The 27506-nt window shown below is 43.5% G+C and overlaps 2 protein-coding genes across 2 annotated transcripts in view; one reads left to right on the top strand and one right to left on the bottom strand.

Moving 5' to 3' along the window:
- LOC133123803 (fucolectin-1-like) overlaps window positions 1-27506 on the top strand; it is a 125245-nt gene that overhangs the window by 7062 nt on the left and 90677 nt on the right. The gene's annotated exons all lie outside the window — the stretch shown is intronic.
- Window positions 1534-26507, bottom strand: LOC133133203 (uncharacterized). Its single transcript, XM_061249292.1, has 10 exons — window positions 26496-26507; window positions 24353-24435; window positions 23734-23816; window positions 22894-23188; window positions 21526-21683; window positions 17767-17774; window positions 8863-8981; window positions 3204-3286; window positions 2364-2658; window positions 1534-1699 (listed from the first exon to the last, which is right to left on the bottom strand). Exons 3-10 carry the CDS (start codon window positions 23813-23815, stop codon window positions 1534-1536), a joined length of 1206 nt encoding a protein of 401 aa, XP_061105276.1. The 5' UTR covers window position 23816; window positions 24353-24435; window positions 26496-26507.

The raw sequence follows: 27506 nt of genomic DNA, 5'->3' as shown, positions 1-27506 counted from the left end.
GATCAGAAATAAATAATAGCCTAAGTAGGCTGGCTTATAGCCTCTGGTTTGGTAAATAGCCTCAGTCAGTCACAATTAAAGCAGAAAATGTTCAAGCAAGTAATTTCTTCATTTTCTCTTTACTTTTTGCACCAGATTTATACCAGATGAATTCCTGCCTGGCTTGGAACACATGTTGGCTAGCAGACACAACAGCGACTGGTCTCAGGCATGTTTTGTCTCACAGAAACAGAAAAGGCAGCCCCATATCTGCTCGTAGGTGTACCCTTTGGAACGCCCACTCATTCCACTTCTGGCCCAGAGTGAAGGCTTTTAAATACCGCAGAATGGGAGGCACGCCCAAAAAACCGGAAACTGATTAATCAACCCCCACTCATTCCGCTTCTGGTGCATGCCAAAAACAAAAGGTTACTTCACAATTCAAGCAGCAGTGCAAGTTTGACTTGCAAGTGTAGCATTATGCAAGTGAAGTATTGTGCATGAGAGGTGTTGGAAACACGGACCATTACCACAACAGTTTGATATAAAGCATTAACAAAATATCAGTCTGAAGTTTTGGCAGAAAACTGATTGTCCCTGCGAGGAAGCTAAGACTTGGTCATATTTTCCAGCAGGACAACAACTCCAAAGATACATCACTATCCACACAGAAATGATGAAGTGAAAACAACATATAAAGTAATGAACCAGGAGTGCCAATAATTGTGAAATCAGTTTTTTTGGGGAAACACATTTTTTTATTTGAATAATGTAAGACTTTTGTTGATTCCATTGAATCATTAATAATACTTTACACTTGTTGGAAAACATTAACAGATAATGTTAATGTAAATAACATTGTATTATTGTATTATTTGTTCGTTTGCAGTGTTTGTGTATGTACTGTAGGAAGCCACTGTTTACACTTCCTTACATTAACGGGGGCTTGTGAGTTATGTATTGAAACACACAAAGCTGGGACTGTGTTCACATAGTGCAGCTTTCAGAGGCCTGTATGTAATAGCAGACTGCTGAACTCAAACAACCCCACTGTGGCACACAGATCATTGTGAACAATACAGTAAACAGAGCGCTGTAATACAATTCAGATTTTTGCTGCTGTTGTTGCCTATCCACTTTGAGGTTTGACGCATTGTGTGTTCAGAGATGCTCTTCATCATACCACTATTGTAATGCATGGTTATTTGCGTTACTGTCACATTCATGTCAGCTACATTTTATGCTATATGAATATATTATTATTATTATTATTATTATTATTATTACGACTGAATGAAGTGCTCAGTGATTTAACCCTGGGGACCCAATCAGCACACACAACATGTAAGTCAATGCTTTAAATGATATGTTTATTTGACGCGCTACAAAGAAAATCAATCAATAAACTGACTTAGAGAAAGACCAGGAGTGCAAGTGTTCAGCAAGTGTTGCGTACATGAAAAGCAGGAAATAAAACTTGATCCCAAAATTGATTTCTTTACCCAATTTCTTACATACTACACCGGGCTAAAGTGACCAGCCTTAAATGTGGTATCAGCCACAAAAGTTAGCAGGAGGAAGCAAAGCATTCACTTCCACTTCACAGAGATGAAGGTAGTTCTTTCCTGGAAGGTGCACCGTCACATAGCGTCCCACCATTAGCCCGGGACAGGGAAAGGTTTTAGTCTCTCCTGCTCTCATAGTTTCAATCTTGCTGCACCTGCAAGAGGGAACAGAACAAAGTTGCTAAGTGGCTCATTGACTTTGGTCTTATTTTGAATAATAATTGTCGAATTATTAATAGTCCTAACTATGAATATGATGCTGCCTCAGTTACAGTAGCAAGCGTGTGATGAGGGGGAAGCTTATCATGCGGATGGGCTGGTAATGGAAATGATCTGTCAGTGTGGGCAGGTCTGTACTCTGGTCTGTACTGCAGAGTTAAAGTGTGGGCAGGTCTGTACTCTGGTCTGTACTGCAGAGTTAAAGTGTGGGCAGGTCTGTACTCTGGTCTGTACTGCAGAGTTAAAGTGTGGGCAGGTCTGTCCTCTGGTCTGTACTGCAGAGTTAAAGTGTGGGCAGGTCTGTACTCTGGTCTGTACTGCAGAGTTAAAGTGTGGGCAGGTCTGTCCTCTGGTCTGTCCTGCAGAGTTAAAGTGTGGGCAGGTCTGTACTCTGGTCTGTACTGCAGAGTTAAAGTGTGGGCAGGTCTGTACTCTGTGCTGTTGGCAGCACTCTCTCTCTCTCTGAAGGACATACTTATCTGCTCTGCCCCAAATAGAAAGAGGGCATTGCAGAGGTGAGACAGACATTATGAAGATGACCAGGCATTTCAAAAAAGTGTTTGTGAATATGAGGCTCTGCGTGTAAAGATGGCTACTGACCGTGCATTATTGATGCCGTTGTTCTCCAGGGAGTCACCGATGAGGATCTGAGTTCCATTGATCCTGTCTCCACAGCAGTCTCTTCTGTTGGTGATTGTGATGGAGGTGATTAAGTAGGACCTCAGCAGGTCCACCCTCCACCAGGAGTTGTGGCCGATTGAGGTGTGGGCACAGGACCCATGGTGGAAATCAGGATCTCGGTTTCCATCAATGGCATTGGCTGCCAGGCTGAACACTACCTCAGAGCCTGGTAGAAGCCCTGATTGAGTGGCCTTGCCGCGTAAAGCCACGTTCTCTGCAGGGGGAAATGAACACAACTGAGCCAACATGGCTGTAAAATGCTGTTACTTTATTAGCACCCTGGACAAACCCTGTGTCCTGTGCAACTGCAGCAGTACTGTGAAATTACCCATCATGCCTTTGGGTGTTCAGCCAAATTCTCCACGGCAGAGGCTGTAAGTCACTTTCATTGGGTTTATGAGTTGGAGGGAAAGGTTTGTCAAGCATAATATGAGTCTGATATATGAAGCTGGCTTTCATGCTTAACTGTTCGGTGAACCAATATCATGAAGTTTAATTCCGCAAGGTAAGATATTTCTTTAGTTCAATTATGTCACAAACAATATTATCTGAATTGAATTGCACTTATAGTTAACTGATGGTAAAAACACTTTGCCTTTGGTCAACATCTTGCTCTGAACATTAATTTCAGATAAATGATCCAAATAGATGTACATGTTAAAGGATAAAGATTGATGAAGACTTTTTCAGAGAAACACCTGTATGCTTTCATGTACAGGTGGTTTCTATGGCAGTGCATGTGCATGGGGTGAAGTGTACCTTCTGTAAATCCTGGAGGAACTGAGCATGACTTGACGGCTGAAAGTGCCACGATCTGAACAAGTAAGATTATCACCTTCATGCTGGAAAAGAGGGGAGAGATTGTAGAGCAGAGATCAACCAAGCCAGTACATTTTGGAATTATTCTGGGGAAAATGTACATCTTAAAACAAATATTGAGTTGACGTGGTTCTACATGGTGCTTCCTCAATTTCAGAGATTTCAAACAGAAATTTCAAACAGATTTTTCTTCCAATGCAAAGCATTATGAAGATAATGTGTGCTAGCTAACTTAGCTTAGGTAACCAGATAGCCAGCATGAACCACCAATGATGAGACCATTGAAGGAACATTGAACATACAAAAGATTTTTACAAAGAGATGAATTCAATGTGAAGATCACAGGTTACCCCATTTAGGGTTAAGCAATTTGTAAACATAGGACACAGCATTGTGTCATGGCTACATTTTCTCAGAGAAGTAAACAGTGAAATCGAGTCCAACTAATGTTCAATAAAATGTTTGAAAGCTTACAAAAGCTTCATCATTCATTTTTGAAAGATTGCTAATAGAGAGATTTTCAGGTGGATCTGCAGGTAGATCTAGTCTGTAAACTCACCTGTCAGTAAGGTAGCAGGTTCCCAGGTAGATCTAGTCTTTCAAGAGTTTACACTGTGGTTTCTTGCGTTTTTATAAGCCCAGCTGTAATGAAAATGTTCTAGGTTCATTTGATTCATAACAAGCAGCGTACATGTGATATATTGATTACAGGCAGTATTTATATATATATATATATATATATATATATATCCATCCCATCCATCCATTATCTGAACCCGCTTATCCTGAACAGGGTCGCAGGGGGGCTGGAGCCTATCCCAGCATACATTGGGCGAAAGGCAGGAATACACCCTGGACAGGTCGCCAGTCCAGCGCAGGGCACACACACCATTCACTCACACACTCATACCTACGGGCAATTTAGACTCTCCAATCAGCCTAACGTGCATGTCTTTGGACTGTGGGAGGAAACCGGAGTACCCGGAGGAAACCCACGCAGACACGGGGAGAACATGCAAACTCCGCACAGAGAGGCCCCGGCCGACGGGGATTCGAACCCAGGACCTCCTTGCTGTGAGGCGGCAGTGCTACTCACTGCGCCATCCGTGCCGCCTATATATATATATACAGTATATAATATATATATATATATATATAAACCAGGGGGTCAGTCCAACAAGGCAGAGGTACCGATATCCACAACAACCAAAGAAGAATCCAGGGAAGCAGACAGGGGTCAAAACCAGAAATCCAGATAAACAAGGGCAAGGACTCAGGGGCAAGGGCAAGGGCAAGGGCAAGGGCAAGGGCAAGGGCAAGGGCAAGGGCAAGGGCAAGGAAACAAGGAGGCTAGAACTGGGGGAAGGAATAAAGGGCTCGGGACTCAGAAAACAGGACAAGACGAACTAGCAGTGTGCAACTGAAAAGGACAGGTATAAATACACAGGGGAATGAGTCAAACTAGGCCAGGCATGGGAGTGAGGGCGGTCTAACAAATAAACATCAGGTGAGACACATGAAAGGGTAATAGGACAATAACGAGGGGGAAACGAAAACGCGGACTGGATTCACAAAGACACACATGTAATACAAACGACTCCGGACTAGAGAGTAGACAATTGCAAAGAGTCAGGAGATGCAGAGATACAGAGAGACAGGTGCGAATACTTCGCTGAAACTAAGCAAGTAATCAGTGATAGAATAGGGAGGCGGAGTTACAGAACAGAATTGAAACTGGAGATGCATTAGTAAGGTAGTTAAGTGATTTAAATAAAAAATTCCCAAAACCTTTATTTCTAAGCATACTGAATAATAATAAAATGTTTAGAGAATATATTTAGATGCCCACGAACATGGAACAACTCAGAAATATTCAATCCAAAATATTTTTTGTTGTTGTTAAACATCAACTTTTTTTGGCATAAAATCTCAAGAACTGTTTTTGAAATGTTACGCAGGCGAAAAAATGCTGTGTTGTTTTATGCAAGCCTAACAAATTATACACCGTTGGAAATGTAACGTGATTCGCTAAAATAGTCATCACTTCAATAACATGCCGGTAGTCAGTTCTTTGATGAGCTGAAATTATACTGAATTATCTTACACACGGATGGGGGTAACAAATTTCTCTGCAACTATGTTACATTTTTCCTGTGCGACATGGCTCAGGCAGTAAGAGCAGTCGTCTGGCAGTCGGAGGGTTGCCGGTTCGATCCCCCGCCTGGGCTGTGTCGAAGTGTCCCTGAGCAAGACACCTAACCCCCAAGTGTTTCCAATAGAAATATTGGCAGATGGGCAAGGACAGGCAAGGATCAGAAGGTGGCAAACAGGGAAGTAGAAGATAACACAGTATATAGTCAAAAGTCCTACACGAACCTCCACCTGTGAAGGATATAAGGTTGCTAAATGACTGTAATGTAATGTAATTATATCAAATTACAGGCTAAAAGTGGTGCAACCACTTACTACATTTAAGGGGCCCATTACGTTTTATCATGGTTGTTTGATACATTTTCCATTAAATTAATTAAGTAATATATTTTTTTTTAATGTGTCCTGTGTTTTTTCAGGTTCCCTTTGTCTAATATGACTTTTGGACTAAAGATGTAAAATATGCAATAATGGAGGACAACCTGGATGGGCGAAAACGACTTTTTCATAGCATTGCGCATCTATATAAATCTGTTATCGAATCCTTTTGACATTAATCTTTTGAAAGAGAAAAAAACAAAAAACATGTGGGTTTAGTATACTATTTTATGCAAGTATGGACATACTAATACCGTTTTGGCATTCTAAATTGTCAGCTAATTTCAGACGTAGCGCCAGAATAAATATTCAGGTAACGTTCAACTACACGCAGCAGGTTTAAACAGCAGATGGCGACATGCCATTTGAAACTTTACAAAGATATTTCCGGGCACGAGGCCCAGAGTATTTCCTGGTCCACAGAAAGAGTAACGGTTGCTGATTGAACAGAGTTTAAATAAGAAGTTCCTGTTATAAAACGTTTTGATTGAGAATGGAAGTAATTTCTAACCAATGAATTACGTAATATTTTATCTCCGCCGGTTACAAAGAGAGAATTTACTGTCATGGTCACTACCCACATGTGTCTGCAGAAATACTAACATTTACTTCAATATGGTTACGGCTTAACCTGACTGACGTTTTATCCATGGTTTTATACTGGCAAAACTCCCAGTCAGCATCTTAAAATACCAATTCCAAATCACAAGAAAACATTTCACTATTTCACATTTAAAATGAGTTTGCAACACTATGAGTATTTCATTATACGGAGGGTGAGAGACATGGACGTTAAATAATAACTTGCTAATAATTTAATTCCACTGTAGTAGTTCATGGTATACATCAGTGTAAAGGATTGTTAGTCCCCTAATGTTTACTGATCTTTAAGAGGAGGATAATTTGTTACTGAATGAAAGTCCTGGATTATCGCGAACATGATGTAGCATAAATGTTTATTAAAAAAAAAAACACAGCTACTGCTTCTATGTTTACACCACTGGTGATTAATGATGGTTCAGCTAGTGACTTTGCAAGTGAGCATGTCTCTAATTTTGGTTTAAGAAGTTTAAAAGGAAGTGAACATTGACTGAGTATCTGAGCTGAGGGTGAGTGTGGAAGGTTCTGGTCTTTGTGAGTTTGTGACACCAGTCTGCGGGGTTGGTCTTAGACTCGCTCTCTCCCACACTGAAAGCATCATGCCTGGGGTCCTGTTCATGTGACGTCCTCCCCGGGTAGTATCCACGAACATGAACACAGGGAGATGTTTTCAAAGGCAGAAAAGATGTAATATTCTTCCATCTCGCCGCAGATGACAGCCAACTTTTCTCACTCATAATTATAGTATCCCAGCATGACGCTGCATTAGCTAATAATGATAATAATAACATATAATCACACATTCCATCCTTTTATCAAATTCAAACACAATTCATATCTTAGATGGCCGTAATTAATTGTAGTGTAGCCCCAGTTTACAAACAATGTAACACACTATAACCAGACGGTAGGTAATTTGTGTCTTGTAGAAAGCGGAGGTTGCCACATCATTGGCTGAGAGTGCATGAATCTGGCACTGATATGGTCATTCCATGACAGAAAGGCTCAACGACATGCTTTTATTTGTACATTGCAGTTTGATAAGGCTCAAGCAACTACCATAGTTAATAAAGGAGGTTGCTACTCAGATCAAGGTTCAAACATTTACATAGGTTTCAATTTTTTTTTTTTTTGCCATCGATGCTTTAAATGCTACTCTAAAAAAACTATGTTGTTGGTTTCTGCTCTTGATGAGGGTAGACTGCAGCACCCTCTATACCTTTGTGTGAGCGTATTTCTACGATGATATTTCACTTTAGCTCGTGCCAAAGAACCTGCAAACTGGCCGACTATAACAGGACACAGAATGATGGTGTAATGTTTCCTGCCGTGGCCGGGGCTCTCCTGCTCCTGTGGCGTGTCCGGTGTGGACAGTTTAAAGTTTTCTCGGTTGTAAACATCAGGGTGCCGCCGGCACTCATCGACAGGCAACTCCCCTTCTCTGACCCCCCTCCCCCTCCGTCTGCCTCTGCTCTTAACCAATGTGATGAACATGCTCCCCCTCCGCCTGCCTCTGCTCTTAACCAATGTGATGAACATGCTCCCCCTTCGTCTGCCTCTGCTCTTAACCAATGTGATGAACATGCTCCCCTTTCGCCTGCCTCTGCTCTTAACCAATGTGATGAACATGCTCCCCCTCCGTCTGCCTCTGCTCTTAACCAATGTGATGAACATGCTCCCCTTTCGCCTGCCTCTGCTCTTAACCAATGTGATGAACATGCTCCCCCTCCGTCTGCCTCTGCTCTTAACCAGTGTGATGAACATGCTCCCCCTCCGTCTGCCTCTGCTCTTAACCAGTGTGATGAACATGCTCCCCCTCCGTCTGCCTCTGCTCTTAACCAATGTGATGAACATGCTCCCCCTCCGTCTGCCTCTGCTCTTAACCAATGTGATGAACATGCTCCCCTTTCGCCTGCCTCTGCTCTTAACCAATGTGATGAACATGCTCCCCTTTCGCCTGCCTCTGCTCTTAACCAATGTGATGAACATGCTCCCCTTTCGCCTGCCTCTGCTCTTAACCAATGTGATGAACATGCTCCCCCTTCGTCTGCCTCTGCTCTTAACCAATGTGATGAACATGGGAGAGGGGCCCTGTGAGTCAACACACACCCACCACAGACGTCTGACGCAGAACGTCAGCATTCTGTCTTCCAGCTGCTCTCACTGCTCTCTGTCCCAAACACACACACACACACACACACACACACCATATACATGTACACACACACACACACACACACACACCATATACATGTACACACACACACACACACACACCATATACATGTACACACACACACACATCATATACATACACACACACACACACACACTCACTGCTCTCTGTCCCAAACACACACACACACACACCATATACATGTACACACACACACATCATATACATACACACACACACACACACCATATACATGTACACACACAAACATCATATACATACACACACACACACCCTGTGCTGTGAAGCAGAGCCTTCGCACGGTTCTCCTCCACTTCCTGACACCACTTGTGCCTGTCAGGACAAACCCCACGTGCACACAGCCGCGGCCAGACTCCATCCGGCTCTGGGGACTGCCACAGAAAAAACACGTACACACACCACGACGACACACACACACACACACACACACACACACAGAGTGAGAGACACACACACACAACGGCACACACACAAGAGTACAAGTATGAGTCTGTTTTTTTTAAAGGTAGCAGACCCCACAGTGGAATCTGCATTCGTACACACACTGGCTCATAACGTCGTTTAGACTCACATCCCCGGGCGCTGGCTGTATTAAAGCCTGGGGCTTAAATTTGGGTCTGCTGTGTGGATGAACACCCAGAAGCCATGTTAACTTGCTGAGAGAATATTTTGAAACTACATTCCATTCCAAATATTGACTTTAATGTTGTATTTACATGAAACACAGGACAGTGTGTCTAATTAATGCCATATTAACATGTTATAAATTGCATATTATTCAAGGACATGTAAAATGGTAAGCGCCTTTATAAAACGCCTTTATCCAAAGCACTGTACAATTGATGCTTCTCATTCACCCATTCATACACACACTCACACATCAACTAGGATTGGCTGCCATGCAAGGCACCAACCAACTTGTCAGGAGCATTTGGGAGTTAGGTGTCTTGCTCAGGCAATTGCCAGATGACCATACACACACACCATATACCTCTTACCTCCTGAGCCAATGTCGTACAGGTAAACCACCTTTTTTTTTTTCTTCAGATTTTTCCCTTTTTGGTAGCCAATTGTACCTCGTCTGATTCAATTGGAGGTAGTCGTATTAGATGTACCGCCCGTACCCCGTCCCCCGGCGGCCCGAATGAGAGCGACACGTCTTCTTCAAGCCGTCTCGTCTCGTGCCCGTTGCCGTGATTCCGAGGTGCTTATTGTGCAGCGATCTAATAACCCTGCCAAGTCCCTCCCTCTGGAGCAGCGAGCCAATTATTGCTGCCCCACGTGAGCCGGGCAAACTTGGCTTTTTGGCAGGACCGAGCATCGAACCCCGGTCCCCGGTGTGCAACAGCAGCAAACTGCAACCGCAAGTCTGCTGCGTCTTAGCCTGTTGCGCCACCGCGCACCACCTTTTTGATGAGCATGTGCATGGGCATATATATGTGTGCGTGTGCGTGTGCGTGTGCGTGTGCGAGTGTATGATTGTGTGCCTGTGAGCGTATCCAGAATCCACAGTGAACGTCCTGTAAGAGATTCTGATTTTCATTAAAAAGGGCTAAATCAGCAAATCAGCTATAATATAAATATATAATTATAATATAAAGTTATTTCCCACTGCCAATCTCTTCACATTTCATTCAAAATAAACTGTCATTTAGGAAACAGAGAATTCCTGAGCTTTAAATGTAAAACAACTGCGCCCTCTTCTGGTAACATGTGGAAGTACAGTCCTCCTGGGCGACAGAGCAGTGCTACTCAACCCCACGTCCTCCTGAGGTATAGAGTAGTGCTACTCAACCCCACGTCCTCCTGGGCGACAGAGCAGTGCTACTCAACCCCACATCCTCCTGAGGTATAGAGTAGTGCTACTCAACCCCACGTCCTCCTGGGCGACAGAGCAGTGCTACTCAACCCCACGTCCTACAGTGTCTCTGAATGCAGGATTGAAGCTAATAAAAGTTATATTTAAATGTGCAGGTTACACACAAACACCACAGCAATGGGAATTGGTCAGAACTAGTGGGATGTGTGTTGGGGTGCAAAGGAGATGTGTGCGGAGTGTGTAGGAATGATTATCATGCATTCGATGGATGTCACTGTTGTATAGGTAGCAAGGTAATCTAAGCTAAGATACTGAGATACAAGGGTACACATGCAAGCTAACGATCTAAGTCAAATCAGACATAATAATAATCTGAACAGGAGGAGAGCAGTCAGTAAGAGCGGTCAGTAAGAGTGGTCAGTAAGAGCGGTCAGTAAGAGCAGTCAGTAAGAGCGGTCAGTAAGAGCAGTCAGTAAGAGCAGTCAGTAAGAGCAGTCAGTAAGAGCGGTCAGTAAGAGCAGTCAGTAAGAGCAGTCGTCTGGCAGTCGGAGGGTTGCCGGTTCTGATGAGCTGGTTGGCGCCTTGCATGGCAGCCAATCGCCGTCGGTGTATGAGTGTGTGTATGAATGGGTGAACGAGAAGCATCAATTGTACGGTGCTTTGGATAAAGGCGCTATATAAATGCCAACCAGAACCAGAGGAGGAGAGGGCTGATCTCTGAGCAGGAGGAGAGGGGTTGTCTCTGGGCAGGAGGAGAGGAGATCTCTGAGCAGGAGGAGACTCTGACAGTTCCTGCCTAAATTGGGGAGAAGAGCGGTGGAGCAGGGGCCCCGAGGCTCGTCTTAGGGACAGTGTTTATGTTCGTGATGTTCTGGCCGGCTCCAGCAGCCTGACAGGAGACAGCTTGGTCTCACGTGTGCGCTGAATATACGCCACCTTTCTGTCATCAGGGAAAGCAAAAAAGCGAGTCTGGTGTTGGGCCTTCAACAACAACTTCCACTTCAGTGGTCTTCCTCCGTCTTTTTTTTCTGGTTAATAATGAACCAGACTGTTGACTTGGGCATGCCCAGGGATACTGCAATGATCCTGATTGATTGATTTTAATTTCTGAGCCTCCTGACGGCAGCTTAATTTGCATCTTCCTTGTGTTGTCACATCCCAGCAACAATCTCCAAAGGCAATTACAAAGTCTAGAATCAAGGCGAGACATCAACAGCTCTCTTCTGCATTCACTAATGACACAAATTATGTCTATGAAGCCAATTCGAAAAATACTTTTTGTACCTTAGAAATTGGGGTACCATGTACAAAAGGTGCTAAGCGGTTCGTTCGTTCATAAACTCAAATTAAAACTCACGGTCTGCACTTCAACCTCATTGCCACTGATTCCTTTCAAACTCAAAGGGCTAGAGTAGAGAACCAAAATATGTGCCACTGTCCCATGAATTGTGGTGCTCGACGTATATCCCCTCTGTAATTAACGGCCGATTCTAACGCTACACGGAGCACGTCGTGGACGGCTGACAGGGAGAAGTCTGGAGTCTCCACTCATTGCAGAAACTACGTAGGAGTTGATCTATGGGCATAGTTTTCAATCAGCAAGAAAGTAAATATGCCGGGGATTACAAAGGCGACAGGATCTGAGAAACACTGAGAAACTGAGAAACTGAGAAACACCATAGTCAAAAATTATAGAAGCAAACAAACAGCCATTGCAGAAACTACGTATGAGCGATCTATGATCTATAGACATACATTTGACCCAGTTTGTGTCAGGTAGTCAATGACGGGGCCCCACTGGAAAACAAAGCCAATCACTGGACAACAGTAGATTTAGCCGTCACGAAACGCCCTTCTTTTGAGTAGCCACTCAATGGATATCGATAGATTACAAATACAAAGATTCACTCATTATCTTGCATTGTACTCGGAGTACTGTATTTAACTGTGAAAGGTCTTTACACAACGGTATTTTAATGTTAAAATATTTTAAGGCAAACTTTGAATGTTTATTGTATTTTATATTCTCTAAAACCATTGCCATAAGCTACCTCAACAGACCAGCGGTCTATGTGTGAGTTTTGTTTTATCAGCGAATCTGTGGGAAAATCTAGAGCAAACACTCAAAAAAGAGTGCCATCATTTTTCCCAGTTATTTCAAACAGGCTACCAACTACAGGTCAGCGTTCACGTTATACTATAAAGTATGAAGAGCCATAACAATACCAACTAGATTAGGTTATTTAGAGATTCAGGCTACCATACTTCAGCGATCATCACCTAAAGTGATTCTCGAACGGAGAGACACAGTCAACAAGTCTCTGTTCCGTACGCTGAACTACCATCGCCGTCTGCAGGTCGGGAGAGGCAGAGTTTGCGAACAGGGCGGGATCTTGTGACTCACGGACTTCCTCGACGGCGTAGTAGCGCACAGGATCAGTATATCATTATTCGTCATTGTCGAAGGTTAGAGGGAAAGAGAAGAAAGCAGACGCATTGTACGCCCATTTGCCACTCGCAGTAGCGACCAGGCTTTGCACACCGCTGAGTTTGAATGTCTGGAGACGGTGCGCGAAACGGGAAGGGCTGCTTTTCCAAAGAGGAGCTGGCTGAAGTGTCTGACGTTTCACCGGGTAAGAAAAAACATCACATTTAATACTTTAAGGGAAAAAAGTTTGTTGTCACAATACTCGCAAAGATCATGTTTGATCGCTTATTATCTGTAGTATAGAAACGTTACATTTCTGGGGATCTGCAGGGGATCTGCAACACAGCCCTGGACTGGATCGAGCCCTACCTCTCAGGTCGCTCCTTCCAGGTTGCCTGGGCTGGTACAGTATTGACACCTCGGCCCCTTGCCACAGGAGTTCCCCAGGGCTCAGTCCTTGGCCCGCTTCATTTTTCCATTTACACTAAATCCCTTGGCCATTATTACTGCTCATGGTTTGTCTTATCATTGCTATGCTGATGACACCAAACTGTTTTCCTCCTCGAACCAGCTCCTGGTCCAAGTGATGGTACTGTCCCACCGGGACTACTGCAACTCTCTCTTGGCTGGCCTACTGGCCTCTGCCATCAGACCTCTCCAACTCATCCAGAATGCAGCAGCTCGTCTGGTCTTCAACCTTCCCAGATGCCTCCAACATCACCCCCTGCTCACTTCCGTCCCCTGGCTGCCTATCATGGCTCGCATCAAATTAAAAGCATCAAAAAAAAAAAAGAAAAGAAAAAAGATCATCAGCCCCTACACCCCTGCCAGACCTCTCCGTCCGGCCTCCACGGGCTGCCTGGCGCCTCCCCCTCTCCGCACTTCCATCGCCCGCTCACGACTGCTGTCTGTTCTGACTCCACGGTGGTGGAACAACCTCCCCGTGGAGGTCAGAACAGCAGAGACTTCTTCAAGCGCAGACTGAAGACGCACCTCTTCTAGCTGCAACTCTCTCCTCCCCTCCCGACAATCTCTAATCAACTGTTAGCTGTTTAGCTATTCTTATTGCTGCTATGTAAGCTGTTTATTGTTGTCCCTACATGAGTGCATATTATTCTTTAGCATTGTGTTTTGTAAAACAGTTTTATAGATGTCATCGGCCTTATCGTATCTTATTGTATTGTCAGCACTTGAAACTGTACTTCCCTCTACGGTCTTTCAGCGCACATGTCCCTGGTTATGGGTATGCATTTTGTTGTACGTCGCTCTGGATAAGAGCGCCTGCCAAATGCCAATAATGTAATGTAATGTAGGGGGGTAGTTGGGGCAGTAAGTGATGACCTCATTGCAGGGAACAGGGGCTCAGACAGGGAGGGGTGGGGCCAGACTCTGGTTTAAAACAACATCCCACAGGTGAGAAAGATCCGTGCTGTAGATCACCTTTCCCTCCTAAAAACTCTCTCACACCCAAGCCGCTTTGCAGCTTCGCCAGAGTCAATACTGGGCCCATCTGGAAACCCTTATAAAACAGTAGACAAATGAATTCCGGCCCGTATACTTTTGTTTATGTATATGCATATGGGTGTATGTATACAAATGTCTATGTATGTGTACTTGTACTGTATATATGGGTGATAATAGTTTGAAGCATAAGTACAAATACACTAATAAATATGAAATTACAAATAGGAACACTGCCCAAATCAGGAGCCTTTCCGCTACACACTCTCTCCCTCTCTTTCCCCGACTTAAACATGACCTTTAACCTTACAGAAAGTCACACTGGCCTGCACTGGAGTTGGAGTGGGTTTATTTACTACATTCATTCCATTTTTTTTCAGTGAAATTTTCTATCAATGCAGTCGCAGGATATACCATTAAAACTCAAGTTCTATCTCTATGAACTGTCTAACAATGCCAATGTTTTAGCAATGATGGCTCCTTATTTTGTAACATGCGGGGAAGCAAAACAAGCTTTGGGCAGTCCCCACCTTTGATTGTTTTGGAAATCCGCATACGGCATGAATCATGGTAAAGTCAGTATGCTTTTCAGAGCAAGCATCCAGTGTACAAAACCCAGAGCAGTTTTAAGGAAACATTTTGTGGGAAGGTGCTAGGAATTATCACTGTTGTCTGTTTCCTAAACACAATATACACGCTAAAGGTTGTAGAGGCTCTCTGGAACAAGACGAGACCAGCTAAAGGTTTCTCAGAGCAGTGCAAGCAACGACTCAACCATCCATTACAATACATTCTATTTAGCAGATGCTGTTATCCCAAGCAACGTACAAAACCATGCATATAAAGGACATTTGAACATACAGAGCAGGTTGGATAAGCTACAAATCACACAGAAACCACTGTATAGCCATGAACATCATTTCCAGTACACATGGCAAATAGGCCAAGGAATTAGGACCAAGACAGTACACAGAAATACAAATGCAAATACAATATAAATACAAATACAACTGCAACTATATTAGACTACAATGTAGTTTGCATGTGCATGTGTGTTTGTGTGTGTGTGCGTGTGCATCTGCAGAGTGTCTGTGTGTTCATGCATGCCTGTGCGTGAGTGTGTGTGTGTGTGTGTGTGTTATAGTATCCAAAATAGACAATCGCTGTGGATGGGTTGATGATACATACATAGAGCGGGTATTGTCATTCAATCAGAAACTCAATTTTTCAAACCTTTTCATACAGCCCTCAGATGACACAAAGTAAAAAAAGAAAAGAAAAAAGCCAAAATAATGAAAGCTGGCATGTATGAATTTTGCCATCTCTCTCTCCCTCTCCATCACTCTCTCTCTCCCTCTCCATCACTCTCTCTCTCTCTCTCCCTCTCTCTCTGCTGTAATCCAGCCCAGTGAGTTGGGTGAGGCTGCACACATGCTTGTCTCCTGCTGTAATGTGTTCCTGTATAAAGATTATTTCCTTTATTTTCTAATGTGAGCCAGGAGGAATACTATTACACAGTACTGCTGGGGACTCTCACACGCACACACACACTGAGACAGGCACACACACACAACACTGAGACAGGCACACACACACACACACACACACACACACACTCACTCACACACACACAACACTGAGGCAGGCATACACACACACACACACAACACTGCGACAAGCACACACACACACACTCACTCACATACACACACAACACTGAGGAAGGCATACACACACACACACACACACACACAACACGCGCACACACTTGCATGCATGCACACACAGAGACACACACACATGCATAATCCAGACACTGTCTCTCCATAGCATTCTGCATTCTCCCCCCTGAGCACCAACATAAACACATCTGCCCCCCCCCCCCCCCCCCCCCATTAACCCACCACCAATGCTCCCCTACTGCCCCCTAACAAAAATGCTTTGAGCATATTACTAGCTTCTCTCCATTGGCTACCCATTACATTTCACATTGTTTTCAAAGTAGTGCTCCTCACATTTAAGGATTGGGCTTGCCCTTCCCTATCTTAAAGGTACAATAGGTAAGATTTGTGTGTTAAAACATTGTTACAAGACCATTGTAAATCCCTTCCTATCATTGAAAAAGGCTCACTGACATGTTGACTCGCCCTCTACCGGGTTTCAAAATATGCAGTGACTGGCCGGCACTCTGTACCAACACATCTATAGCTGTACAATAATTCAAGCTCATTGGTTGAAAATTGGTTCTAACTGCCACAGCCAAAGGAGTTTCAACCTCAGCGCGTTCACGGGGAAGGGGGAGGGATAGGAAGGGATAGGAAGGGTGTGAAGATGGCGTGCATCACTATCACATTCTCGGCCGGTTTAAGGGATCAGGGATCTCCACAGGAACCAAGACTGAATTCAGGTTTCACACGTAATAGACCAGGGCTTCAAAACTCCAGTCCCGCAGAGCCCCAGTGTCTGCTTGGTTTCGCTGCGTTTCAGCAAATGCATAAAATATAGGCCTCTGTCCCCTGGTGCTTTAATTATCATTTAAAAATACTTAAGTTTCTGCCCATAGAAAATGTTCCTTGTAAAGAGCAATCGGGTGTAGTCTGTCATTGGTTAATTTTAGTATTTAGTATTACTGGCGTCCTCTGCAGGCTAAATAACGTGTTTACAACCCGGATTAACAAGGAGTAAATGGAGCATATATACTTATACTGTACATGTCTATGGGTTTGAAAGAGTTGGGCTGCACAATGAAGTAATGTGACATTTTTGTACTCCTGCGAAGTACAGGTACTAGAGATGACGGAAAACTTATATTCAAAATTAAAGATCAGAAATTAACACTGAAGTAACAATGGAACTGTACTCCTGAAATCTGCACTTGCGGCAAACCCCGGCAAAATCCTAACGTCAGTGTTAGCTATTGAACTGTTAACGTTCACTGAAACAGTGGCTAAAGCTGGCAAGCTTGTTAGCTACCATAATGGCTGATTTTTTAATTAGGCTACTTTTAAAACGTGGCTAAAACCGAACGTCATATTCTTTAAAATAAATAGCAAATAACCACACTAGTGACTTTTAGTTTTATTTAATTGTTGTAATTACATGTTGTACATATAATTTAATAGTCACGGTTTCGCTTGGCATTTTGGCCGGGTTTAAGGTTCGCTAACTAGCTTGCTAGCTTCCAACCAGTAACGTTAGCTACCTGCTGTCGACGGAGGGAGCTAATGTGGCACCGATATTAGGACCAGTATGAAATTGCGAGACAGAATGCTTGTGAGATCTGTAACTACGCGAGGCTGGATGGTCCAGCAGTGTGTCTCCCGCAAAGTTTAAATTAAACTAAACAGCGCCTACGGCTATCGTGGTACCCGGCTTCAGTAGCCAACCTGTGCTTGTCGCTGCTAGCGATAGCTAACGTAACTCACGTCCGTTTGTTTATTGAAGTTACCTTCGAACCTGGGGGATACGAGAGTGAATTTGAAGCGAGAGAAGTAAAGGGACCACCTAGCGTGTCGTAGGTTCAGACGTTTGACCGTCCGTATATACTCCAGGTTAAGGCGATCCGTCAGCACAATGAAAGGCTCTTTGGCCCCCTCCAGCCAATGTCTCCACTCCCAGAGGTTGTTTAAGCAGTTTAGGCCCGGCTCCAAGTGGTTCAAAATTTAGCTGCTCGGCTTTTAACCATGAACAAATAAGATATCATACATTATCCTAATTCTAACTATATTACACATGTTACCAGTCGCTTGAGTCAAAATCGTATTCATTACTTACCCTCAGATACATCATTATTAGCCATTCCAGAGTCTAGGCTGAAGAAAAAGGGTGATCGTGCCATTTCAGTTACAGCCACTAGACTCTCGAACGGTCTCCCTCTGGTCATTAGCTGAGTCAGTTTCTTCTTTTACGACTAATCTGAGCACCCATTAAGTTTTTAATGGATTTGACTTTGTTTTATTTGATTTTTAATCTATAGATTAGCCTTTATTGGATTTTAATTAGGCTTTTCTTATTGTGTGCCTCTCCTGTGGAACAAATTGTCTGCTCATGTTCTGGGTGCAGACACTGTCAGGCTTACAACATATCCTTGTAGTCTATCCTATAGTTGAGGTGCAGGAGTGGGTGGCTTGCATAAGCTCTAGAGTTTCTGGTGGATTTAGCAGTCAGTGCTGTCACAGGATTATTGTTGGTAGTGCTGTGTTAAACTGAACCAGTCATGGTCTGGGGGTGACTGTCTCAAGCCTGCCCTCATGGCACAGTGTTTGTTTCCCTGCCACTGCCTCTGTTTCCCTGAGCTATGCTGCCATAGCCTTATTCTGCCTCTGTTCCCCTTAGCCATGCTGCCATAGCCTTATTCTGCCTCTGTTCCCCTTAGCCATTCTGCCATAGCCTTATTCTGCCTCTGTTCCCCTTAGCCATGCTGCCATACCCTTATTCTGCCTCTGTTCCCCTTAGCCATGCTGCCATAGCCTTATTCTGCCTCTGTTCCCCTTAGCCATGCTGCCATAGCCTTATTCTGCCTCTGTTCCCCTTAGCCATGCTGCCATAGCCTTATTCTGCCTCTGTTCCCCTTAGCCATGCTGCCATAGCCTTATTCTGCCTCTGTTTCCCGCAGCTATGCTGCCATAGTCTTATTCTGCCAGGGTTCTCCTTCCCGTACGTACCTCTCTCTCCTACTGTGATTGATAAATTACCTGAACCCCCTAACAATGTTACTTTCCTCTGCTCCCCACTCCCTGCACCTGCCCAGAGCTCTAGCCCACCTTTACCTCTGCTTGGACTTTTAATTAATTTGGAATTCATTCGGATGCACTAATTCATCTGTTTATTTTTACAACCATTTTTCCAAAAATACGATGTCAACTTGGGGTAGATGGGTTCCCCCTCTGAGTCAGGTTCTGCTTAAGGTTTCTTCCTGTCAGCCAGCTTTGTGACAAAGCCCCTTTGTTAAAAGCACTATGCAAATAAAAATTGATTGATTTTGGGGACACTTCAGGACATCCATCCATCCATCCATTATCTGAACCCGCTTATCCTGATCAGGGTTGCAGGGGGGCTGGAGCCTATCCCAGCATACATTGGGTGAAAGGCAGGAATACACCCTGGACAGGTCGCCAGTCTATCGCAGGGCACACACACCATTCACTCACTCATACCTACGGGCAATTTAGACTCTCCAATCAGCCTAACCTGCATGTCTTTGGACTGTGGGAGGAAACCCACGCAGACACTGGGAGAACATGCAAACTCCGCACAGAGAGGCCCCGGCCGACGTGGATTCGAACCCAGGACCTCCTTGCTGTGAGGCGGCAGTGCTACCCACTGCACCATCCGTGCCGCCCACTTCAGGACAGTGTTTGGGAAATCTAATGTCTAGACTTCTCTTCTTTAAAGTCTTAAACCATGCATGTGCAGTAAATCGTTTTTGAGATATTTACAGCTTTATAGGACTAGCACAAAACAGTTAGATATAATTGCCCTCTTGGGGGGCAAAGTGGAAACGGTTAATCATCTTAATGCAAAAGTGTTGAAGTAAATGGGAAATTTATTATTGAACAAACTGCAGCAAAAAACCCTGAACACATTGCGTCAGTAGTCCTATCTGTCTTGTCAGTTAGAAGCCAAATTTATATTTGAAAGAGTTTCAGTGTATGCATCAGAAATAAATAATAGCCTAAGTAGGCTGGCTTATAGCCTCTGGTTTGGTAAATAGCCTCAGTCAGTCACAATTAAAGCAGAAAATGTTCAAGCAAGTAATTTCTTCATTTTCTCTTTACTTTTTGCACCAGATTTATACCAGATGAATTCCTGCCTGGCTTGGAACACATGTTGGCTAGCAGACACAACAGCGACTGGTCTCAGGCATGTTTTGTCTCACAGAAACAGAAAAGGCAGCCCCATATCTGCTCGTAGGTGTACCCTTTGGAACGCCCACTCATTCCACTTCTGGCCCAGAGTGAAGGCTTTTAAATACCGCAGAATGGGAGGCACGCCCAAAAAACCGGAAACTGATTAATCAACCCCCACTCATTCCGCTTCTGGTGCATGCCAAAAACAAAAGGTTACTTCACAATTCAAGCAGCAGTGCAAGTTTGACTTGCAAGTGTAGCATTATGCAAGTGAAGTATTGTGCATGAGAGGTGTTGGAAACACGGACCATTACCACAACAGTTTGATATAAAGCATTAACAAAATATTAGTCTGAAGTTTTGGCAGAAAACTGATTGTCCCTGCGAGGAAGCTAAGACTTGGTCATATTTTCCAGCAGGACAACAACTCCAAAGATACATCACTATCCACACAGAAATGATGAAGTGAAAACAACATATAAAGTAATGAACCAGGAGTGCCAATAATTGTGAAATCAGTTTTTTTGGGGAAACACATTTTTTTATTTGAATAATGTAAGACTTTTGTTGATTCCATTGAATCATTAATAATACTTTACACTTGTTGGAAAACATTAACAGATAATGTTAATGTAAATAACATTGTATTATTGTATTATTTGTTCGTTTGCAGTGTTTGTGTATGTACTGTAGGAAGCCACTGTTTACACTTCCTTACATTAACGGGGGCTTGTGAGTTATGTATTGAAACACACAAAGCTGGGACTGTGTTCACATAGTGCAGCTTTCAGAGGCCTGTATGTAATAGCAGACTGCTGAACTCAAACAACCCCACTGTGGCACACAGATCATTGTGAACAATACAGTAAACAGAGCGCTGTAATACAATTCAGATTTTTGCTGCTGTTGTTGCCTATCCACTTTGAGGTTTGACGCATTGTGTGTTCAGAGATGCTCTTCATCATACCACTATTGTAATGCATGGTTATTTGCGTTACTGTCACATTCATGTCAGCTACATTTTATGCTATATGAATATATTATTATTATTATTATTATTATTATTATTATTATTATTATTACGACTGAATGAAGTGCTCAGTGATTTAACCCTGGGGACCCAATCAGCACACACAACATGTAAGTCAATGCTTTAAATGATATGTTTATTTGACGCGCTACAAAGAAAATCAATCAATAAACTGACTTAGAGAAAGAACAGGAGTGCAAGTGTTCAGCAAGTGTTGCGTACATGAAAAGCAGGAAATAAAACTTGATCCCAAAATTGATTTCTTTACCCAATTTCTTACATACTACACCGGGCTAAAGTGACCAGCCTTAAATGTGGTATCAGCCACAAAAGTTAGCAGGAGGAAGCAAAGCATTCACTTCCACTTCACAGAGATGAAGGTAGTTCTTTCCTGGAAGATGCACCGTCACATAGCGTCCCACCATTAGCCCGGGACAGGGAAAGGTTTTAGTCTCTCCTGCTCTCATAGTTTCAATCTTGCTGCACCTGCAAGAGGGAACAGAACAAAGTTGCTAAGTGGCTCATTGACTTTGGTCTTATTTTGAATAATAATTGTCGAATTATTAATAGTCCTAACTATGAATATGATGCTGCCTCAGTTACAGTAGCAAGCGTGTGATGAGGGGGAAGCTTATCATGCGGATGGGCTGGTAATGGAAATGATCTGTCAGTGTGGGCCGGTCTGTACTCTGGTCTGTACTGCAGAGTTAAAGTGTGGGCAGGTCTGTCCTCTGGTCTGTACTGCAGAGTTAAAGTGTGGGCAGGTCTGTACTCTGGTCTGTACTGCAGAGTTAAAGTGTGGGCAGGTCTGTACTCTGGTCTGTACTGCAGAGTTAAAGTGTGGGCAGGTCTGTCCTCTGGTCTGTACTGCAGAGTTAAAGTGTGGGCAGGTCTGTACTCTGGTCTGTACTGCAGAGTTAAAGTGTGGGCAGGTCTGTCCTCTGGTCTGTACTGCAGAGTTAAAGTGTGGGCAGGTCTGTACTCTGGTCTGTACTGCAGAGTTAAAGTGTGGGCAGGTCTGTCCTCTGGTCTGTACTGCAGAGTTAAAGTGTGGGCAGGTCTGTACTCTGGTCTGTACTGCAGAGTTAAAGTGTGGGCAGGTCTGTCCTCTGGTCTGTACTGCAGAGTTAAAGTGTGGGCAGGTCTGTACTCTGGTCTGTACTGCAGAGTTAAAGTGTGGGCAGGTCTGTCCTCTGGTCTGTACTGCAGAGTTAAAGTGTGGGCAGGTCTGTACTCTGGTCTGTACTGCAGAGTTAAAGTGTGGGCAGGTCTGTCCTCTGGTCTGTACTGCAGAGTTAAAGTGTGGGCAGGTCTGTACTCTGGTCTGTACTGCAGAGTTAAAGTGTGGGCAGGTCTGTCCTCTGGTCTGTACTGCAGAGTTAAAGTGTGGGCAGGTCTGTACTCTGGTCTGTACTGCAGAGTTAAAGTGTGGGCAGGTCTGTCCTCTGGTCTGTACTGCAGAGTTAAAGTGTGGGCAGGTCTGTACTCTGGTCTGTACTGCAGAGTTAAAGTGTGGGCAGGTCTGTACTCTGTGCTGTTGGCAGCACTCTCTCTCTCTCTGAAGGACATACTTATCTGCTCTGCCCCAAATAGAAAGAGGGCATTGCAGAGGTGAGACAGACATTATGAAGATGACCAGGCATTTCAAAAAAGTGTTTGTGAATATGAGGCTCTGCGTGTAAAGATGGCTACTGACCGTGCATTATTGATGCCGTTGTTCTCCAGGGAGTCACCGATGAGGATCTGAGTTCCATTGATCCTGTCTCCACAGCAGTCTCCTCTGTTGGTGATGGTGACAGAGGTGATTAAGTAGGACCTCAGCAGGTCCACCCTCCACCAGGAGTTGTGGCCGATTGAGGTGTGGGCACAGGACCCATGGTGGAAATCAGGATCTCGGTTTCCATCAATGGCATTGGCTGCCAGGCTGAACACTACCTCAAAGCCTGGTAGAAGCCCTGATTGAGTGGCCTTGCCGCGTAAAGCCACGTTCTCTGCAGGGGGAAATGAACACAACTGAGCCAACATGGCTGTAAAATGCTGTTACTTTATTAGCACCCTGGACAAACCCTGTGTCCTGTGCAACTGCAGCAGTACTGTGAAATTACCCATCATGCCTTTGGGTGTTCAGCCAAATTCTCCACGGCAGAGGCTGTAAGTCACTTTCATTGGGTTTATGAGTTGGAGGGAAAGGTTTGTCAAGCATAATATGAGTCTGATATATGAAGCTGGCTTTCATGCTTAACTGTTCGGTGAACCAATATCATGAAGTTTAATTCCGCAAGGTAAGATATTTCTTTAGTTCAATTATGTCACAAACAATATTATCTGAATTGAATTGCACTTATAGTTAACTGATGGTAAAAACACTTTGCCTTTGGTCAACATCTCGCTCTGAACATTAATTTCAGATAAATGATCCAAATAGATGTACATGTTAAAGGATAAAGATTGATGAAGGCTTTTTCAGAGAAACACCTGTATGCTTTCATGTACAGGTGGTTTCTATGGCAGTGCATGTGCATGGGGTGAAGTGTACCTTCTGTAAATCCTGGAGGAACTGAGCCTGGCTTGACAGCTGAAAGTGCCAAGATCTGAACAAGTAAGATTATCACCTTCATCCTGGAAAAGAGGGGAGAGATTGTAGAGCAGAGATCAACCAAGCCAGTACATTTTGGAATTATTCTGGGGAAAATGTACATCTTAAAACAAATATTGAGTTGACGTGGTTCTACATGGTGCTTCCTCAATTTCAGAGATTTCAAACAGAAATTTCAAACAGATTTTTCTTCCAATGCAAAGCATTATGAAGATAATGTGTGCTAGCTAACTTAGCTTAGGTAACCAGATAGCCAGCATGAACCACCAATGATGAGAACATTGAAGGAACATTGAACATACAAAAGATTTTTACAAAGAGATGAATTCAATGTGAAGATCACAGGTTACCCCATTTAGGGTTAAGCAATTTGTAAACATAGGACACAGCATTGTGTCATGGCTACATTTTCTCAGAGAAGTAAACAGTGAAATCGAGTCCAACTAATGTTCAATAAAATGTTTGAAAGCTTACAAAAGCTTCATCATTCATTTTTGAAAGATTGCTAATAGAGAGATTTTCAGGTGGATCTGCAGGTAGATCTAGTCTGTAAACTCACCTGTCAGTAAGGTAGCAGGTTCCCAGGTAGATCTAGTCTTTCAAGAGTTTACACTGTGGTTTCTTGCGTTTTTATAAGCCCAGCTGTAACGAAAATGTTCTAGGTTCATAACAAGCAGCGTACATGTGATATATTGATTACAGGCAGTATTTATATATATATATATATATATATATATATATATATCCATCCCATCCATCCATTATCTGAACCCGCTTATCCTGAACAGGGTCGCAGGGGGGCTGGAGCCTATCCCAGCATACATTGGGCGAAAGGCAGGAATACACCCTGGACAGGTCGCCAGTCCAGCGCAGGGCACACACACCATTCACTCACACACTCATACCTACGGGCAATTTAGACTCTCCAATCAGCCTAACGTGCATGTCTTTGGACTGTGGGAGGAAACCGGAGTACCCGGAGGAAACCCACGCAGACACGGGGAGAACATGCAAACTCCGCACAGAGAGGCCCCGGCCGACGGGGATTCGAACCCAGGACCTCCTTGCTGTGAGGCGGCAGTGCTACTCACTGCGCCATCCGTGCCGCCTATATATATATATACAGTATATAATATATATATATATATATAAACCAGGGGGTCAGTCCAACAAGGCAGAGGTACTGATATCCACAACAACCAAAGAAGAATCCAGGGAAGCAGACAGGGGTCAAAACCAGAAATCCAGATAAACAAGGGCAAGGACTCAGGGGCAAGGGCAAGGGCAAGGGCAAGGGCAAGGGTAAGGGCAAGGGCAAGGGCAAGGGCAAGGGCAAGGGCAAGGGCAAGGGCAAGGGCAAGGAAACAAGGAGGCTAGAACTGGGGGAAGGAATAAAGGGCTCGGGACTCAGAAAACAGGACAAGACGAACTAGCAGTGTGCAACTGAAAAGGACAGGTATAAATACACAGGGGAATGAGTCAAACTAGGCCAGGCATGGGAGTGAGGGCGGTCTAACAAATAAACATCAGGTGAGACACATGAAAGGGTAATAGGACAATAACGAGGGGGAAACGAAAACGCGGACTGGATTCACAAAGACACACATGTAATACAAACGGCTCCGGACTAGAGAGTAGACAATTGCAAAGAGTCAGGAGATGCAGAGATACAGAGAGACAGGTGCGAATACTTCGCTGAAACTAAGCAAGTAATCAGTGATAGAATAGGGAGGCGGAGTTACAGAACAGAATTGAAACTGGAGATGCATTAGTAAGGTAGTTAAGTGATTTAAATAAAAAATTCCCAAAACCTTTATTTCTAAGCATACTGAATAATAATAAAATGTTTAGAGAATATATTTAGATGCCCACGAACATGGAACAACTCAGAAATATTCAATCCAAAATATTTTTTTTGTTGTTAAACATCAACCTTTTTTGGCATAAAATCTCAAGAAGTGTTTTGGAAATGTTACGCAGGCGAAAAAATGCTGTGTTGTTTTATGCAAGCCTAACAAATTATACACCGTTGGAAATGTAACGTGATTCGCTAAAATAGTCATCACTTCAATAACATGCCGGTAGTCAGTTCTTTGATGAGCTGAAATTATACTGAATTATCTTACACACGGATGGGGGTAACAAATTTCTCTGCAACTATGTTACATTTTTCCTGTGCGACATGGCTCAGGCAGTAAGAGCAGTCGTCTGGCAGTCGGAGGGTTGCCGGTTCGATCCCCCGCCTGGGCTGTGTCGAAGTGTCCCTGAGCAAGACACCTAACCCCCAAATGCTCCTGACGAGCTGGTCGGGGCCTTGTATGGCAGCCAATCACCGTCGGTGTGTGTGTGAGTGTGTGCATGAATGGGTGAATGGAGAAACATCAATTGTACAGCACTTTGGATAAAGGCGCTATATAAATGCCTGCCAGTGACAAATGGACGGTTGTAGTTGGGCATGTTTGTGAGAGCCAATACAATGGATAAACTAACTATATAACATTATTACCACTACTAAACACTGCACACCCTGTTTCCATCAGATACCCATGAAACCTGGGAATGTCATTTAAACTAAACTCGGAGCAGTGCAAGATAGTACACTGGATGATTTTTCCAAACCTGCATAAATTCATATCACATTAATAACTTGAAAATCCAGATCGAACGGAAGCCCCATAAATGACACATATGAGAAAGCTTACCTTGATCTCAGCAGAGACTCTGATATCGATGTGTGGTCTGTGCTCATTATATAGGCGATATGTTGACCCATTGTGTATCTAAGCTTTGGCAGATAGATATAATATTTGTTCAGTTGAGCTTTGACTATGCATTATTCTTCAGAAAAGTAACCCGAGACAGGAGATCCGGGCTGGGAGCTGGTGAATGAGTTTATTATTTTGAGCCTTTAATCCAACCCTTACACAACCTGTGGCAAGGAGATATTTGTTTAAGTCTTCAATTGCACTTTGAGTTTATGCAAATTCAGACAAATAACAGGACATTTTTTGCATTAGAAATTGTGATTCATGGTGGTCCCTATGTTTAGGTAAAATGGACTGCCTTGAAACCCTCTTGATCAAGAGTTACCATGGTTAAATGGTACCATTTGATTTATGACCATTTGAATGTGTTATTTTGGTTGTAGGGGGCATTTTTCTAACAAAGATAACTTTTGACCAATAACACCTGTAAGGGTAATTTTCTTAATTGATTCTTAATTGACAAGGTGTGTTAACATAAAGACAATTACATGATTACAAATAACCTTTTAGTGATAATCCTTATTACTATTAGACCACTTTCTGAATTAAGTGCTTACTATGAGTCTTTCTCTGTCTCTCTCCAGCAGACAGACAGCCTTTGACCTTAAGGTCTCTGCTTCTCAGCTAGCACATTCTGGTCTTACAGCAAGGTCAACAAGGGGTATTCAGAAGACAAATTACTGATAAATGTTCGTGGCCAGCTTCATGTCTTTTTGTTTTGGTAAAGCCCCCCCTTCTGGAAAAGTGTGTATAAGAGTCGTATTATGTCTGATTCAAATCAGAAAGCCGGTAAGCTTTCTCACTTTCTGTCATTTCTTTGCAAATAAATACGAAAGTTAAACTCAAGTATAGCTATTAATGTTTTTTACTGGATCTGTTTCATCGGACAATTCTCACCTGTGATATCTTATTTGTGCATTTTTCCCTGCACACACCACATATACTATG

This window comes from Conger conger, chromosome 1, assembly GCF_963514075.1.
Source record: "Conger conger chromosome 1, fConCon1.1, whole genome shotgun sequence".
NCBI classification, from domain to species: Eukaryota; Metazoa; Chordata; class Actinopteri; order Anguilliformes; family Congridae; genus Conger; species Conger conger.
The sequence above is the reverse complement of the archived record's forward strand: the minus strand, read 5'-3'. Positions and strand labels throughout refer to the sequence as shown.